The 16,663-nt window shown below is 57.6% G+C and overlaps 2 protein-coding genes across 2 annotated transcripts; both read left to right on the top strand.

The window, feature by feature from the left end:
* The first annotated feature begins 214 nt into the window (after window positions 1-214).
* On the top strand, window positions 215-7,424 carry CSF3R (colony stimulating factor 3 receptor). The gene is made up of 16 exons (XM_086480021.1): window positions 215-268; window positions 1,161-1,256; window positions 1,576-1,875; window positions 2,237-2,360; window positions 2,499-2,668; window positions 3,451-3,605; window positions 3,856-4,009; window positions 4,122-4,204; window positions 4,300-4,513; window positions 4,801-4,989; window positions 5,242-5,343; window positions 5,665-5,811; window positions 6,032-6,172; window positions 6,319-6,409; window positions 6,642-6,723; window positions 6,915-7,424. Exons 2-16 carry the CDS (start codon window positions 1,187-1,189, stop codon window positions 7,422-7,424), a joined length of 2,532 nt encoding a protein of 843 aa, XP_086336147.1. The 5' UTR covers window positions 215-268; window positions 1,161-1,186.
* A 382-nt stretch (window positions 7,425-7,806) lies between these two features.
* On the top strand, window positions 7,807-15,787 carry MRPS15 (mitochondrial ribosomal protein S15). Its single transcript, XM_086479904.1, has 8 exons — window positions 7,807-7,903; window positions 9,210-9,272; window positions 10,096-10,171; window positions 10,974-11,022; window positions 11,632-11,716; window positions 13,279-13,337; window positions 14,566-14,757; window positions 15,623-15,787. Exons 1-8 carry the CDS (start codon window positions 7,807-7,809, stop codon window positions 15,770-15,772), a joined length of 771 nt encoding a protein of 256 aa, XP_086336030.1. The 3' UTR covers window positions 15,773-15,787.
* The last annotated feature ends 876 nt before the right edge of the window (window positions 15,788-16,663 follow it).

Genomic DNA, 16,663 nt, shown 5'->3' with positions numbered 1-16,663 from the left:
CGCCACTGGATGTGTGCGTGCCGCTGGGCTTTCCTTCCTGCGGCAAGTGAGGCAGTCACAGCCTTCAGGGAAGTGTTTTGCAATCACCCTGTTCAGAGAGTCACAGCAATTAACGGCACTGGTTTTGAGGAACTAACGGTGAAAGCAGCATGTTAGCAAACGGGCTGAACACGGCGAGCTGCCGGGAGCCGGAGGCCGGTGCTTGGAGCGGGCGGTGAGCGGTGGCTGGACGCATCAGGTGCGGAGGAGAGGTAGAGATGGAGGCGAGGTAGGGATGGCGATGAGGTAGGGATGGGTTGCGTGATGCTCAGGTCCAGCTGAGCACCTCGTCTGTGGCTGTGCGGGCTGCTCTGCCCCATCCCCTGCCTGGGACGGTTGCATGTGCCAGATGCTGGGGGTTGACTGCTCCCCCATTTCCCACACTCAAGTCCCTCGTCTGCCTCTGGACATCAGCTCGGGGAGGGGAGAAGAGCTGTGGGCACCCAGAGCCATGGGCAGCCCCTCCTGGGGCAAGCACCTGGCACTGCCAAGGACATGGCAGGGACCAACCCTCGGCAGAGGACAAGACAGCGGCCGGGCAGGGGCAGAGGCAGCCGCTGCTCCCGGGGCCATTCCCAGCAGCAGGCAGGAGGGTGCAGCTGGAGGGGCAGCACAGGGGAGGGGGCGCAGGCAGGACCCCGCAGCTCTGGCCAGCCCTGCTATGCTCCCATCGTTCATTCATTTCCCTCTTTCAGCTTATCAGCTCTGCCGCCCCAAGCCCCAGCGCTAACCCTCCCCGAAACCACAAATCTCTGCCCGGCAGAGGCTGAAGATACCTGAGATAAAATCAGCCCGTGCCTGCAGCCAGGCGTGGGGCGTTGCACCCCAGCATCGGGGTGCGCGGGGCCGAGAGCCGGTGGCAGGCTGTGCCGGAGGGGCCCCCACCACAACGCCTCACCGCTGCGCTTTTCCATGCCGGCACCTGCAGCGTCGTGGGCTGCCGAGCGTGGGGGCGGAGGTGTCAGCGCTGCAGAAGGGCTGCGGGGGAGAGGCTGCCTCTGACGGCAAAAGGACATTTTGCTCCAGGAAGCGTCGGTGACGGTGGCAGCACGGCTACTCCAGCCCGCCTCATCCCCAGCCCCTTCCCAGCCTGCCAGGACAAGCTGCTCTCTCCATTCCAGGTGATGCCAAAGCCACGGAGGAGACCATGGCCAGGCGCGGTGCCGGGACACCCTTCCTGCGGTGGCTCTCCCTGCTCCTGCTCCTCCGCCCGGGTGGTGAGTGTGCTCCGTCCCGTCCCGCAGCCGTGTGCCCCGTGCCACCCCCATGTACCCAGCGTCCGTCCCGTCTGGCCGGGGCTGCGGCGCACAGGGGCTGCTGCGGGCGGGCAGGAGTGCCGGTGGCACGGCGGACGCTGGCAGGATGGGGCCTGGCATGTGCCGGCAGGCTTGCCCAACGCCTGGCTCTTCCTCTCCAGCAGCTGGGGGGCCCGTCTAAGGGAAGAGGCCCTCATCCCTCTGTCCTGCTGGGCGCCGAGCAGCTGAGGTGGCTTTGTCACAGCCTTGCTCTGGATGTGACATGTTTTCCTGCCTGCAGGGACCCAGGACTGCGCCTCGGTGGCTGTGGGTTCATCCGTTGTGCCCCTGGGCTCGGCCGTCACGGCGTCCTGCACCATCCAGAGCAAGCGCTGCCGCGGCTTGGAGCAGGGGAAGGTCTGGATCACCTGGATGCTGGACAACGAGCCTGTGGCCGGGAGTCAGCGCCGGGGCCCGGGGGGTGTAGAGGTGTCCGACCTCACCCTGCCCCAGTTCAACCGCACGCAGGCCAAGCTGTGGTGCTGGGTGGAGTGGAACGGGACCAAGCAGCGCGTCGGCATGGCCGAGATCAGTGCAGGCTGTAAGTCTGCTGCTGCCACGGGTCACCCACGTCTGCACGCGTGCACTCCACAGGGGTGCAGCCTGGCATCGAGTTCTCACGTCTCTGCGTTGAGATGCACGTCTGCCCAGGGCGAGCCGGGCAAAGCCATGGGGGTGGGAGCAGCAGCCGGGGCCGATGGCTGATGGAGGCTGCTGTGGGGCTGTGCCCAGCCACGTCCCAGCGTGCCAGTGCCCAGTGGGCAGGCTGCTGGGCAGGGGAGGTTTTGGGGAGCAGTGGTGTGGCAGTGGGGCTCTGCACAGCCAGGCACGGCACGGGCTGCAGCTCCTCCACGTCTGGGACAGGGTTTTGCTCAGGCTCTTCCCCGGCCGCTCTCTCCCAGACCCGCCTGCGAAGCCCTTCAACCTCAGCTGCGTCCTGAACCTCAGCGACTATGGGCTGACGTGCCAGTGGGAGCAGGGAGCCGACAGCCACCTCCCCACCAGCATTGCGCTGAAGTGTGCCGGGTAAGCCTCGAGGGGTGACACGGTCCCCAGTGTCTGGCCCCTGGCCACCTCTCCTGGCCCTCACCCCCTGCCAAACCACATGGCAAGCCTTATCTTTTGCTGGAGGGACCCCCGAGCCCCCTCCTCTCGCTGCCGCAGAAGCAGAGCCCAGGCGGTGACGGGCTGCACCCCACAAGGCGGCCGCAGCCACTGCACAGTGCCGCGCCGGCTGCTCCAGCTCTACCGGCAAATGGAGATCTGGGTGTCTGCCACCAACGCCCTGGGCACGGCTGAGTCGGAGCATCTCTGCATCGACCCCATGGATGTTGGTGAGTGACAGCTGGAGCCACCCGCCTTGCACGCAGGTCAGGGGCCAGGGAAGCTCATTGTGGTGAGCGAGGGGTATTAGAGAGCCATTAAAGCACGTCGGGCTTTTAGGTCATATTTTACAGGCAGGTTCCCATGATAAATGTCTTGCCGGGATGAATAGGTGCCAAAGCCGCATTACAAACCGAGCAGCGTGTGCCAGCTGGTTATGAGCCGTCAGTTGACCTGCTGCACTCTACAACTCTCTCCAGCAATTGATTACCCATTTATTCAGGAGGTCTATTAATAATATATCCAGCTCCTATAAACTATTTATTAAAGGAACATTCCCAGATGGTGTGACTTGTCCTCCCTGCTCTGGACGCGGGGAAGGGCTCCCCATGAATGAGCTGAGCCCTCCCACAGCCGTGCTGGGCTCTCGCCCCCAGGCAGACCCAAATGTGCACCTTTCCTGGCCGGGTACCAGACCCACGGGGCCCACAGGATCTGTTTTTCCTGTGCAGGCGTTAATCCAGCCTGGAGCCTGGGCTGCAGAGCAGTGCCAGCACTGTGGTCCCGAGCATCACCCTGTGTCCTGGGCAGGGGCACACACCAGCTCCCATCCCTTGCCACAAGCCATTCTCCTAAATGTTTTGGGGCAGTTTCTCCTTGTCCCTCACCTCAGACAGGCCAGCAGCCCGACTGCAGCTCATGGGATTGACAACAACGGCTGCACGCGAGGCCATGGCGCCGCAAACGGCCCGCTGCAGCACCTCTCCAGCTCTCTCCCCTGCTCTTCCTCCAGCCAAGCTGGACCCCCCGGCCCTGCAGAGCATCCGCTCCATCCCCTTCCAGACCGACTGCGTCACCCTGGCCTGGGAGGTGGCGCAGAGCAACGCTCACATGGAGCTGCAGTGCGAGCTGCGATACCGGGCACCCGAGGACCCTGCCTGGTCTCTGGTGGGTGCTGCTGGGGCAGTGGGACCAGGGAGGGTGAGCGAGCAGGAGCTGGGACCCTCCCCTCTGCTCCGAGCTCTGCCAGGTTTCCTGGGAGCGGTGGGGTGCCCGCGTGGGAAGGGGATGGCAAGGTGCCCCCTCGCACACCCTGTGCAGCACCCAGACTGGTGCCGGACCCTGCGCTGGCTGTGCCCCAGCTGCCAGTCCCTGCTTGAGGCAGGAGCAGCACAGCCCTCACTCTGGCTGCCATCAGGTCACCGGCATCGTTGGCCAGGCTGGCACCATGCAACACTGCGGCTTCCTCTTCGGCACGGAGTACCGCTTCCAGATGCGGTGCCGGCGGAGCTTGACACGGGGCTACTGGAGTGAGTGGAGCCCGGTCAGGAACTACACCACCCATGAGAAAGGTGGGTGCGGAGTCACCCGGGGAGTCCCCTGTGCTCAGCCAGGCGGCACAGCCGTGGTGGCATGGCCGCGCTCGCCCCTCTCAGCTCCCCACCCGCCCTTCTCCTGTTGCAGCCCCCACGGGGAAGCTGGATGCGTGGTGGAGCGCTCGGCTGGGACGGGCGGGCGGGCAGCTGGAGGTGCAGCTGCGCTGGAAGGTGAGCACGGGTGGGGTGTGGGGGCATGGGGGCTGCCAGGGGACCGAGCACCCACACAGGGACCGAGCACCCCTGGACACCCTGCCTGCGCCCAGGCCCCACGGCGGTGGGAGGCAAACGGGCGAGTGCTGGGGTACCACGTCACCCTGAGCCCCAGGAGGAGGGGCAGGGACCCCCACACCGTCTGCAACACCACCCACATCCAGTGCAACTTCTCCGCACCGGTGGGGACCAGGAGGGTCTATCTCTCAGCCTACAATGCCGCCGGCGAGTCGGCAGCGACCGAGGTCGTCCTCCTGGAGAGGAAAGGTGAGCGCAGCGCAAACCTCCCATGGTCCAAAACCTTCGTGTGCCCCCCTGGGTCTCTGCCACCCCTCCAGCAGCTCCACAAGCTCTCCAACTGGGTGCTGCTCCCTCTCCCCACCATGGGGGAGACACCTCCCTGGGTGTGCAACCCAGGGCTCCCGAGCAGGACGCCAGCGGGGTGCACAGCCAGGGCGAGGAGCAGAGCAGGCTGCGGGCTGGGGGGCACTAGGGCAGCAATGCAGCAGAGATGCTCCCCTCTCCTGTCATCCCAGCTGGTTGTCCCCATGCAGGTCAGCCCCTGGCTGGGCTCTGGGCCGTGCCCAGGGGCGAGCACAGCCTCTGGGTGCACTGGGAGGCACCGCTGGCCCCGGTGGCCACCTACGTCCTGGAGTGGCAGCGCGTGTCCTCGGAGCCCGGCCACTGCAGCACCTGCTGGCAGATGGAGCATGACGGGGCTGCCACCGCAGCCCTCATCCAGGGTAAGCTGGGGGCTGATGGGGGGTCCCTGACCGCCTGGTCGGCTATGGGGGGGGAAGTGTACCCCTCCTGACTGCCCCAGGACCAAGCTCTGCCCTGAGCCCACTCCACACCCTCCCTCCTTCCTCCAGATCCACTCCTGGGGTATGGCACAGGGCAGGTGGGCTGGCACCGTGGGGCAGGTGCAGGGCAGCGAGGGGCTCTCGGCAGCCAGAGCCCTGAGCCCCCGGCCCCCCCTCTGCTCTCCGTTGCAGATGGCATTGAGCCTTTCCAGCGGTACAACATCTCGGTGTACCCCCTCTACAAGGACGCCATAGGGGTGCCCGTCCACACCGCAGCCTACTCCAAGCAAAAGGGTACGTGTGCTCCCAGCAGCCGCCCTCGGGGCCCCAGGGAGCTCACCCCACACCACCAAGCCTTTGCCTTTCAAAAAGGAGAGCCAGCCCTCCCACCACGTACCCCTAACTCAGGGCCCGTGCAGAAGAGCTCAGCCCAGTGGGCTGGATCTTGGCTCACCTCTGAACGTGCTCTCAGCTGGACCAAGCCCCACGGGGGCATAGCATGGGGCAGGGCGTGACGCCCACACCTCGGGAGTGGGACTCACTGCTCAGTGCATCCCCCCACCCTGGGTCAGCAGTTCTGCACAGCACCCGGTCGCTTGTCCTGCTCCATTTCAGCACCGTCCTTCGCCCCAAAGCTCCACCTGAAAAGCATCAGCAAGACCGATGCCAAGCTGTGCTGGGACCCGGTGCCGGTTGAGATGCAGAATGGTTTTATCACCAGTTACACCATCTTCTGGGCCAACAGCACCACAGAAGTGTCCCGTGAGTCCTGCCTGTGTCACCGCTGGCCCTGCCCTCCACCCTGCCTCGATGTGTTGGGTGGGGACGTCGGCAGACTCGGTGCCCTCCTCAGAGAGGGTTGTAGCGTGTGTGGGTGGGTTCTGTACAGGACCCCCTGCCAGCAGAGACCCGAGGGGCTGTGTGGGTGAGGGGCACCCGCCAAGCAGCTCCCACTGAGCCAACAGGCCCCGTGTTTTCCCAGGCGCTGCCGTGAGTCCCTCTCTCAGCTCCTTTGTCATCCGGGAGCTGAAGCCATCGACCCTGTACAAAGTGCACATCATGGCATCCACAGCCGCCGGCGGCACCAACGGCACCAGCCTGACCCTGGTGACCATGGTGCTAGGTGAGGGGGTGCAGACACCCAAGGGGTTGTATGGACAGGGGGGGACCCGCCAGACCCTGGATCCTGCCCTGCCCTCACGGCACCGCGCAGTCGGAGGTGCCCCACTGGTGTTCCCCCTGCAACCCTCTTCCCTGCCCACTTTCCAGACGACACTGAAATCCAGTTCCTCTTCCTGGCCCTGGGGCTGATCTTTGTTGTGCTCATACTTTTGCTCATCTGCTTCCAGAAGAACGGACGGTGAGTACCGAGAGCTGCCACGGGCCAGACCAGCCCTGCACTGGGCTGGGCTGCCCTGGAAGTCCCTGTCCCCAGCAGCTGCGGTGGCCTTGGCCACAGCCCGGCTGCTGGAGGGACCGGGTGGACTCGGGGAGCGGTGACGTCCTGCTGTGAGCTCGGCAGGAGCAACGCCAGCCCCAAGGCTGCCCGTTTCAGGCCCCCTCGCTGAGTCCCCTCATCCTGTGGCCGCCAGGGTGAAGCAGCAGTTCTGGCCCAGCGTCCCGGACCCCGCCAACAGCAGCCTGGGCAAGTGGGTGCCAGCAGAGCTCCAGGAGGTGAGACCCGGACGGTTGCTCCCCCAGGCTCCCCGTTCCCCACCCAGGCACCGCTCGGCACAGCAGGTGCGGCACCCGGGGCACGAGGCCACGCTGGGACGGGGAACAGGGGTGCAGGGAGCTTCCCTCGTGCGGTGCTGGGAAGGGGTCGCACTCTGCAAACAGGCCGTGACCACAGGCTGTTCCTCCAGGAGCCTCTGCAGGTCCCCGGCGTGAGGGAGCCCGGCCTGGCGACCATTTCTACCGTCACAGTGCTCGAAAGGGCAGTGGGGAAGCAGCTGCCAGCCTGGGGCAAGGAGCCCACCGCCGAGCCCACCGGCACCTTCCCCGCCCTGCCCCAGCCCTATGTGCGGCAGGAGGGACCGGGCACGCCGGGCCGTGGCTGGGTGGCAGCAGAGCCGTGCCAGGGCCCCGGCGGGAGCGGGGAGACCGTCCAGTACGCGCGGGTGGTGGGCGACGGGTACAAGGGCCAGCAGCACGCTCTGCCTCGCCTCTACCTGCGCTCCAGCTCTACCCAGCCCCTGCTCCTCGACCCCAGCCCCAGCCCCAAGCCCTACGAGAACCTGTGGTTCCACGGGGCCGCCCCTCACGGCTGCCCGGGGGACGGGGGCTGCCCCGAGGAGCTGCCCGCCACCTTCCCCCTGCTGCAGGGCCTCCGCATCGGCGGGGCCGAGGAGCTCCAGGACTGCCGGACGTTTTAGCGCCGGAGGACCGGGCAGCGATAACGGACCCAGCCACGGGGCTTGCCCCCTCCGGGGCCTGCGGGTGGCCCGGGCCGAGCCTAGGCGTGCGGCCGCCCGTACAGGGCCCGGCTCCCTCCGGCGGTGCTGTGTGCGTCCCCTCCCGCCCCTCCTCTCCGCTTCCGCAATAAACGTGGACGCGCTGAGAACGGCCCGGGCGGCTCTGCGGCGGGACGAGCCCGGAGCGGCCGGCGGGGCGCGAACCCGCCGCCCCGGCTGGGGACGTCCGACCCGCGCCCCGCCCATCGACGCGCTCGGCGCTCGGCCCCTGCGCTCGGCGCTCGGCCGCCGCGCCTGGGCAAGATGGTGGCGCCCGTGGCGGCGGAGCCGTGAGGGTCGGGCCATGCTGGCGCTGCGGGCGGCGCTGGGCCGCTGCCTGGCGGGGCCGGTCCGCGGCGGGGCCGCCGTCCTGGGGAGCGCCCGCGGTGGCCACGGGGCCGGTGAGGCGCGCGGGGAGGGTGGAAGGGGAAGCGGGGCCCGGCGAAGGAAGAAGAGGCTGGACGCGGGGCCGGGGCGGGGGTGGGAGCCGAGGACGAGGAGGGGGGCGAAGGGGCGGTCTCGGGGTCGGAGGTGGCCTGGGGTTGGGGGGAAGGAGCCTGAGAGGGGACAGGGGTTTGGATCACCTTGGGGGGAACTGGGGTGCTGCTGGGGAGGCAGGGCGCGGGTAGGGCCGCGGCGTGTCCTTCAAGGCTCCGCGGACGGTGGGGGTGAGCGGGGCTGAGCCCCCACGGCGGTTCTGGGGCAGCCGGGGCGGTGGGCAGCGGCGAGGGCCGGCCAGCAACGGGCGTGCCGCGGGCAGGGAGCCGGGCTGGGCCGAGGGCTGGGCGGGCACGGCAGAGCCGGGGGCTGCCCGCTGACCCTGCCTTACGCACGGTGGGGACCTGCTGGAGCAACTGGGGCGGCTCGAAACCACAGGTCTCGGGTAAAGCTGCTGTGAGCTGGGCCAAGGCGCGGGCTAGAGCCCTGCCGTGGCTCCTGCGCGGGCTGTTACTGCACCGTCAGCACGGGGCGGTGCGCGGAGCCCTGCGGTCACCCCTGTGCCGACAGCCCGAGCATGGCTCTGGTGCCTTACGGAGCCAGAGCTGAGCTCTCCTGCTTCTCGGCCAGTTCCGTTTGCAGGCGGGGACGTGGACTGGCAAAGCCTGTACTTGAAACACGTGTGAGGCATAGGTGAATAATCTGAAGCAAGTTTTGATTCCAGTAACTGGGACTTTGTGAGAGCAGTTGGAAGAGTTTGTTCTTGAAAGGTCAGAGAATGGCTCAGTTCAGGCTGGTGGTGAATATTCTCATCTGTACCAAGCTGTGCTCGTCAAAGGTTGTCCCTAGGGCTTGCTCCCTCTGCGCTCTGCTGTTGGGGTATTCCAGAGCAGCCCGTCTAACTCACACATGAAATTACTTGGATTAGTTCATCAGTTTAAACCCTTTAAATGAACACAGTTCAGCTGGGGAGCCCTCGCACTCTCTGCTCAGTGGCTGTAATCTCTTCCTGCTCCTCTGTTGTTCTCATCATTTGAATTCAGATCACCCTGAAGCGGCACAGCTTCGCCCATTTGTTTTAGCACCCCTGTAAGAACCACACTGAACTGTTCCACGCTCCTTTGGAACAAAAGACCTGGCTGGCTGCTGATCACCTTGGGGTCTTAAGTGCTCTGACCAGTTTTCTAATGCAGACTGAGCAGTATTTAATGTGTGCATAGGTAAAAAAATGCACACAAGTCTGATAAATCTTTGTTTTCTTCCATCAAGCCTGCAGTCCCTTTATTCAAACAGCCAGATGTTACGCCAGACCTGTGAGAAGAAAGAGAAAAGGTATGTCAAGATTAATGGGGCCATGTGGCAAAATGTTTTACTGTTGACATTACCAGAGTTGTACCCTAATGCCACAGGAAGATAAGGTATTTGGAGGAATTAGTGGCTTTTGCTTTAAAGATGCAGAGCTCATCATAAGAAGAGAGAGGAAATACAATCCCTGTTGCAGGATTCTGCCATCCTGCAGCTTCTTGATGGGTAGTTACAAGGGTGAGGGAGCCAGACTGTTCTTGGTAGTGCCAAACAATATACTGAGGGACAGTGGTCCAAAATAGCAGCTCAGAGATGTTCCAGCTGGACACAAAAGGAGAAAGGATTCACTGGGAAGGCAGTGCAGTGTGGGGACGCGCTTCACAGGGACTGTGGAATATCCATCCTCGGAGGTTTTCAAGGCTTTGCTAGACAAACAACAACAGTCCCACTTTGAAGGGGAGACTGGGCTAGAAACTTCATAAGGGCCCTTTGTAAACCTTTTTGTGGTTCTGTGCTTCTAGAAGTAATTCCTTGCAAGCTCAAAAGTTACTTAGAAAATTCAGCAGCTCATGAATGTGTGGGAAATTAGCAATTGTCATTAGCAAGAGATCACTGATCTTGGTGAACTGTCCACCATATTGTAAATCCAGAGTGCTGAAGACAAGAGACTGGACTCAATTTTATTCACTCAATTCCTGCCATCTCAGCTTGATCTCTTCAGTTCTTCCTTCTCGTTTGGAGCATACACTCTATTTGCTTTGCAACTTGCTTCCTCCGATCTAGTTTGGAAGCATGTTCAGAGCTCTGCCTTTGTACTGCTCTTCCTCAAATGTTAACCTTCTCTTTGTAGACATCCCCAGCCATTTGGATGATCTTCCTCCCACAATGCTGAAGAAAGACTATGCCAATGTCCCAATAATAAATAGGTAGGATACAGGGAAAGGGAATGACTGACTGTTCTCTTCAGAGATGTGTATCGTACACACACACAGCCACAACATGGGCAAGCTGTCACCTGCTCAGTAATCAGTGAATGCTCTGTGGTGACTGGTCTGCAATTTAGCACCTGGTTAGGGTTATGTACGGTTTTTGTTAATGTAGGATCAGGTGCTGCTTGCCCGCACCTTCTGTGGACTTTGTAGTCCACAGAAAAAAAAAGAAATAATCTTGATATACTAGAAATAATCTTCTTAGAAATAATCTATGCCTGTCTTGGCCTCAGGTGCTAGAGAGTGTGTAGTTAAACACTCAAAATGAATGGCTGCTTCTGAAATTTGGACCTGGAGTTTAGCATTCTTATGCTTTGATTCCAGAACCGCTCAAGCGTGGTGCGTGGAGAGCCCCCAGTGGCGTAACTGAGACTTTCACAGATCTTTGAAGGAGCTGGTCTTAAAATTAATTATTTTGTCCTTGTGCACTTAATTGGGGATTAATCTTCAGCACCCAGTTTGCACGTAATGTTCTGGGGATTGGCAAGACTTCATCATTTGAAATAACTGTGCTTCGGCAAAACTACTCGATGCTTCTGTCGTCTCAGGCATGATTTTTCTTAGGAATGCCAGAAGCAGCTTATGGCTGATGGGTTTGGGAGGGGAGGAGAATTGCTGTAAATTTGTAGAGTAAATAAAAGTTGAGCAAAGTTAAATGTGTTCTGAAAACCAAACCTTGTTTCTGTTGTTAAATGTACTTCGTTTCTAGCTGGTAAACTAATCTGCAGTCTCCTTTCAGTGTGGATGATGTCGTGAAAAGGCTGTTGTCACTGGAAATGGCAAGCCAGGTTAGGTTCATTCTACTTGAGTAAGAAAACCCTAGAAGATCTAGTGAGCACATTTGTGTGAGACTTGTCTATATTGTTAAATGCCCTTCAGTGATTGCAGATCTGGGGCTATTAAATATGTGAGAATGATAAGTCTTATGCTCTTAAAAATGTACTGTGCAGTCTTCTATGATCATAGTTGCATACTACAATGAGAAAACAAAATACCATTTCTTGCTGCTTACCACTTAAGCTTAAAGATATGCAAGAAGTAAAGGCCACTGCCACGTGAGATCAGCTTCAGTTCTCTCTCCCACTCATGGGAGCCATGGAGTCTCTTCAACACCCTTCTGTAATCTTGGGGTGGAGGCTGTGCCTGCTCTCTTGGTTTGAACAGTGGCGGTGCTGTGTTCTGCTGAGGTCTTTTTGGGCTGCTTCGCTGCTGTACTCTGAGCACTGTCCTGCAAGCAGCAGGTCCCTTTTTGCAGCACTTTGTACGCGTTTCCTGATGGACACAGAGTAAAGCTATTAATTACAAAGCCTTTATCTGGGCATTTGGGAAGAGAACTGGGGTGTCTCAGACCTTTAGTGTTCCAGAGAAAGTGACAAGCTCTTTTCTGTTATCCACAGAAGGAGAAGGTGAAAGTAAAGACAGAGCAGCTGGTGGAGAAGGTCAGGAGGTCTCCCAGTGACAATGGCTCCTTTGAGGTGCAAGGTAAGTTAAAAAAGTAGAAGGATATTGTTGGCAGATGATACATCTCTGCTTTTATTCAGCTATTCCCACCCCAGCACTTCAAGCTTCTTGTATCGGCTAGGAGAATCTCCTTCAGGAGAGCACCTGCGGGGCAGGTAGCCTGCAGCATGCCCTGGCGGACCTGTTGAGGGTTTGGGAAGGCTGCAGAGGCACTGCACGTGGTTACTGGCAGATGTCTGCTAGGCTGCCTTCCCGACGCCTGCCCCGTATCCACCCTCCAAAGGCAGCAAGTGCATTGTTCTGCTTGAAGTGCTTATGTGACGTGAAGCATTGCCCTGTGTTCATTACCAACATGAACAACTAGATTTAGCCACGGAACCCAAATTTCCCTCTATCGGAGAGCTCTGGCTGAAGTACAGTGCAGGGATGAAGGCTGCACTGCCATGGACCAAGGCGCACTCCTTTATCATTGATAAAGGCCTTCAGTTGCTCGGGGTGCCACCAGCACAATCACAAAGAGCCGGCTGCTGCTCTTGGAAAGAACCTCTTCATCTGCGTCTGTTCCTCCAAAGCTTAAACCAAGTGAAGTGAAATGAATGCAAAGCCACCAGTGTTGACGAAAGGTCGCAATCACGACAAACTTACCTACACAGTTGCAGATAAGCAGGCAGTTCTTTATTGCAGTGCTGGGAAGCACGGGGGATAGCTCCACCTTATGTGCTTCAAAGTTACATAAAAAAAAATCAGCATTTTATATCCTTTTTCTGCAAAGTCATGGTCTTTAACATATTTTAACATAAGCATGCATGTTATGCCCGCTATTAATTTTGACATTTACAATGATTGGTCCACCCTATTAACTAACTTCATTAGTATTCCTACACTAATATAATCATTGGTTATCTTACTGATCAAGATTTCTGATATACAAATTAGGATGGGGAGGATGTGAGGGTCTTCACCTTAACATTCCTTAGTTTCTCTGGTTTCATCACGTAAGAAGACACGCCAAGAATGTGCACTTTCACTCCCTGTACCTGTCTCCCTGCCTCCCTGTTCTGTTCTGGACAATTTCACAATTAGCTGCAGCTTTAGCTTTGACCTTTGCAAGGCCTGCATCTGTTGTTTCTTAGCATAAGTGAGGTTTTGTCTATTTCTTACTACAATGTAAACTAATATCATCAATACATAGCGTTAGTTATTCCTTAAAGCAATTAAGTCGTTCATTAAAAGCAATTAGTTATCAATAAAAAGTAATTACCTATTCAAAATCCAAACTTGATTATAACACCAGTGCTTAAGTGAGTGCAAGAGGCATTTTACAGATAAACTCATATGATCTGCAGTTAAAATTTTAACCTCTAATTAAGCGGCTTCATAACAGCAATAGTTCTGACTCAGGTTGTGTTTTGTGGGTGGTTGTGCACTTAGGCAGAGGGCTGTGGGGTAACATTTGCTGTGGTGCAGCGCGTACCCCTAAGAACAGCAGTCCTCAAGTGGCAGATTGAAGGCAATGCGAATGGCACTGTCTCACCTTGGAAAGCTGCTGCTCTCACACGGCCTCTTGTGTCTGTTCTTTATAGTTGCTCAGTTGACTGCCAGGATACGCACGTACGACGAACATCTTCAGAGGCATCCCAAGGTAACTATCAGGAATCTGAGCCTGCACGTCTGAGACAGCAGCTGTTCAGGTTGTTTTCTCAGTTTAGAAGAAGGGGATTTTAATTCTGGGCATTATGGCTTTCCTGAGAAGGTTTGTAAAATAGTTACAACTGTTCCGTGGAGCCAGCCGTGGTGCTGGCTCAGTCACAGCTGTGTTCTCACCGACTGAAACGTGGAGTGTGTTCTGGTTTGTGACTGGATTGGTAGGAATGGCTGAGCACATACCTTTGACCGGAGTTGAGCTGCATTTGTCCCTGCTGCAGGTGTGGCTTCGCTGTGTAGTTCTCCATGTAATTAATGTTACCACTTCAGCAGCTGAATTCTGTCTTTGTTCTGCCCATGAGAATGTTTAGTGGGCAGGACTGTTTGTGTCATCATGACCACTTTCCTACCTCAAGCCACCTGGGTTCAGAGCCCAGATTCGAAACATCACAGCTATGAGTTTATGAACAGGATACATTCAAGATTCCTTATGCAGTGCAAAAGCTGGGAAATGGATTAATCAACTGCATTTGAAAACAGTGCATAATTATTTGTTAATTGTAAAAGCTTGAGGGGTAAAACAGACTAGAATTCAGTTTTTGCAAGAAGCCAGAAGTTGTACCGAATTTTTCAGCAGAAGAGACCTTTTGACGTGACTTGGATGAAGCCTGATTTTTACACAAATGGCTTGTATGGGGTAGGGGAGTTTCTCTCGTGGGGGATGGCCCTGAATGACACTGCTCAAGCTGCACGTGTTCTCTGCCAAAGAACAACCCAATCAGATAAAGCCAAGTCACATTTTATTTCCACATTTAATATCAGAAAAACAAAGGTAAATACTTCTGTGTTATTTCTGGAAGAACACAGTTCAGGGGAAGCAGAGTTTTTAGCGAGCATATTCCTTCCATACAGCCTTTGCCTCCAAGCCTTTGCAGCTTTTGCCACTGCCTGGAACTGCGTGCAAGCTGAAAACAGTCTTCAGGGCTGGGGGAGGAAGGTGCAGACCCAGAATGAAGAAAGCAATTTCAGTGAAAAGTAAATTAAGTCTTCTCGGCTCTCCTTGTAGTGACCTAATGTGCTGGCAGTATCTGCCAAGAAAAATTGTTCTAAGATACTGTCCTTAACCTGATTGTTTCCTTTCAGCCATAATCCGGTCTATTTTAAGTAATTTATTGGAATGGAAGTGTAATCTGTCTGCAATCTGGTGAACGTTAAGTCCTTTGCAGGATAAAAATAACCGTCGTCGCATGCTGATGGATATAGATCGCCGGAGGAAACTGCTTGCGTATCTTCGCCGTGTCCGCTACGACACCTTTGAAAACACCTGCAAGCAGTTGAATATCCAGTACAGCCTTCCCAATCCCTACGCCAGAAGGCGCACCAAGCGCTGGGCTGTGAAGAAGGCTTTCTGTATCAAGGTATGGAGCAATCTGGAGAGTGCCACGTAGCTGGAGTAGAAAAAAACCCTCTTTATAGAAGGGCACAGTTAAGACAGAGAAAAGACTGATGTAGAAGTCATTTTAACCCGTGCTTTGAGTTCGGGGAGACAGTGATAGAGTGTGCAGAGAAATGCATAAGCTGGGCAAAGAGCTCCCCAAAAGGCAGTTATGTAGTGGGCAGTGATGCCTGTGCTGTGCTTGAGATTGTGCTAGCGGTTTGCTCAGAAATGTGTGATTCAAAACAGCTTTTTTTTTTTTTTTTCCAAAGCCTGGTATGGGAACTAGTATGCGAGACAATGGAATTTGATGGCAGCTTTGGAATAGGGATGTGGGTACGCCCACTGTCTGCTCTCGTTCGCTCTGAATACGGTGGTGTGGCTGCTGTGTGCAGCGTATCTCGGTATAACGAGCAGAATCAAAAACCTGGATGTGCCTTCAGTCATAGCGTCAGAGAACAGTTTGGGATGGGCGAGACCTTAAAGATCACCCCATTCCAAGCCCCCTGCATGGGCTGGGACACCTTGCTCGAAGGTTGCTCAAAGCCCCATCCAGCCTGGCCTTGAGCACTGCCCGTCTAAATGTTAAATTTCAGTCCAATGAAATTATAAGCAGAAGACTGGGTAGCTGTAACGGAATGCCTCTGGATGGTAGCTGGACAACGGGGCTGGCCTGAGTCCCAGAGGACACGCACAGGAAGGAGTTGGCTTCGCAGCGCTGCGTGCCTCCTGGCCTCTGCTGCGGGAACGCGGATCCGTGCTGCGTGCGGCAGGGGCGGAGCACCTCCGCTCAGCACCAGGCAGCTTTGTCTCTGCCCTCCTCTCACCTCCTTATGCTCCTCCCGCAGGTTTTTCAGGAGGTGCAGAAGCTGAAGGCACCAGAGAGGCTGAAGCAGAGAAGAGAGTGGCAAGCAAGAGCAAAAGCCGTGAGGGAGAAAGAGGCGCAGAGCAAGGGGACGCCTGCGCAGCAGCACGGCGACCAGCCTCCTTCACAATAAATAACCACCCAACGACCTAAAGCCTCTTTGCTTACGTGTGTGCGTGCTCTGCGCCATGCTGAGGCCCCGAAAAAAGTGCAAAGAGTGGTTTAAGTGTTTTAGAAGTTTAATTTAAGGCTGATGCTCTGGACTGTGCTGTGAGCAGTTCAATCGGTGTGAGAGGAGTACCCGGGGGGGGGTTCACCACCGCCTGTGGCCGGGGAGGCAGGGGGGTCTGTAGGAGCGAGGTCTGTCTCCTGTCATTACCCGGCGAGCCTGCAGGATTGTGCTGTCAGATAGCATTGACCCAGCTGCTCAGCAGGGATTTGGGCTCTGGGGTGACAAATGAGGAGAATGAGGTGAAACGCTGCTTATTTGGAAACAAAGCAGCCCTGACAGTGGCTCAAAGTGCCATTGCTTCTCGCAGGAAAAGGCGGGTTGATTGGAGCTCTGCAGCTGTGGGAATCGTGTTCATCATCACGTCTGTAATTTCCCAGTGGGCTCACACATTTATATTCCTTTTCTGGTCATCATCCCTCTGTCGTTCTCAGACTTGGCGATTTCGTGTGTAACACCCAAAAGGCTACAGGGGGTGACTGAAGGCGACTCACAGAGGTGAGCGCAGTTCGGCAGCTTTCTAGGGCTTGCCCGCAACTGCCCCGAGCTCCCCCGGACGGCGCCGCACCCGGTTATCCCGGGGGCACGGGGCAGCGCTGAGCCCTTCGCCATTGGATTGGAACGACTTTGAATCATTTCCTCACGGATTCTTGAATCATTTCCTCAGGAATCCTCCCGTTTCTCCCGGGGCCTGCGCCTGCCCCGCCCCACCCCGGCAGGGGACTTGCACGCGCACGGCGATGCGCACGCGCGGCGGGCGGGGCTTGCACGCGCGCCCCGGCCTGCCAAAACGGC

This window comes from Leptosomus discolor, chromosome Z (genome assembly GCF_034619465.1).
Source record: "Leptosomus discolor isolate bLepDis1 chromosome Z, bLepDis1.hap2, whole genome shotgun sequence".
Classification (NCBI taxonomy): Eukaryota; Metazoa; Chordata; class Aves; order Leptosomiformes; family Leptosomidae; genus Leptosomus; species Leptosomus discolor.
This window is presented reverse-complemented; position numbering and strand designations above follow the sequence as displayed.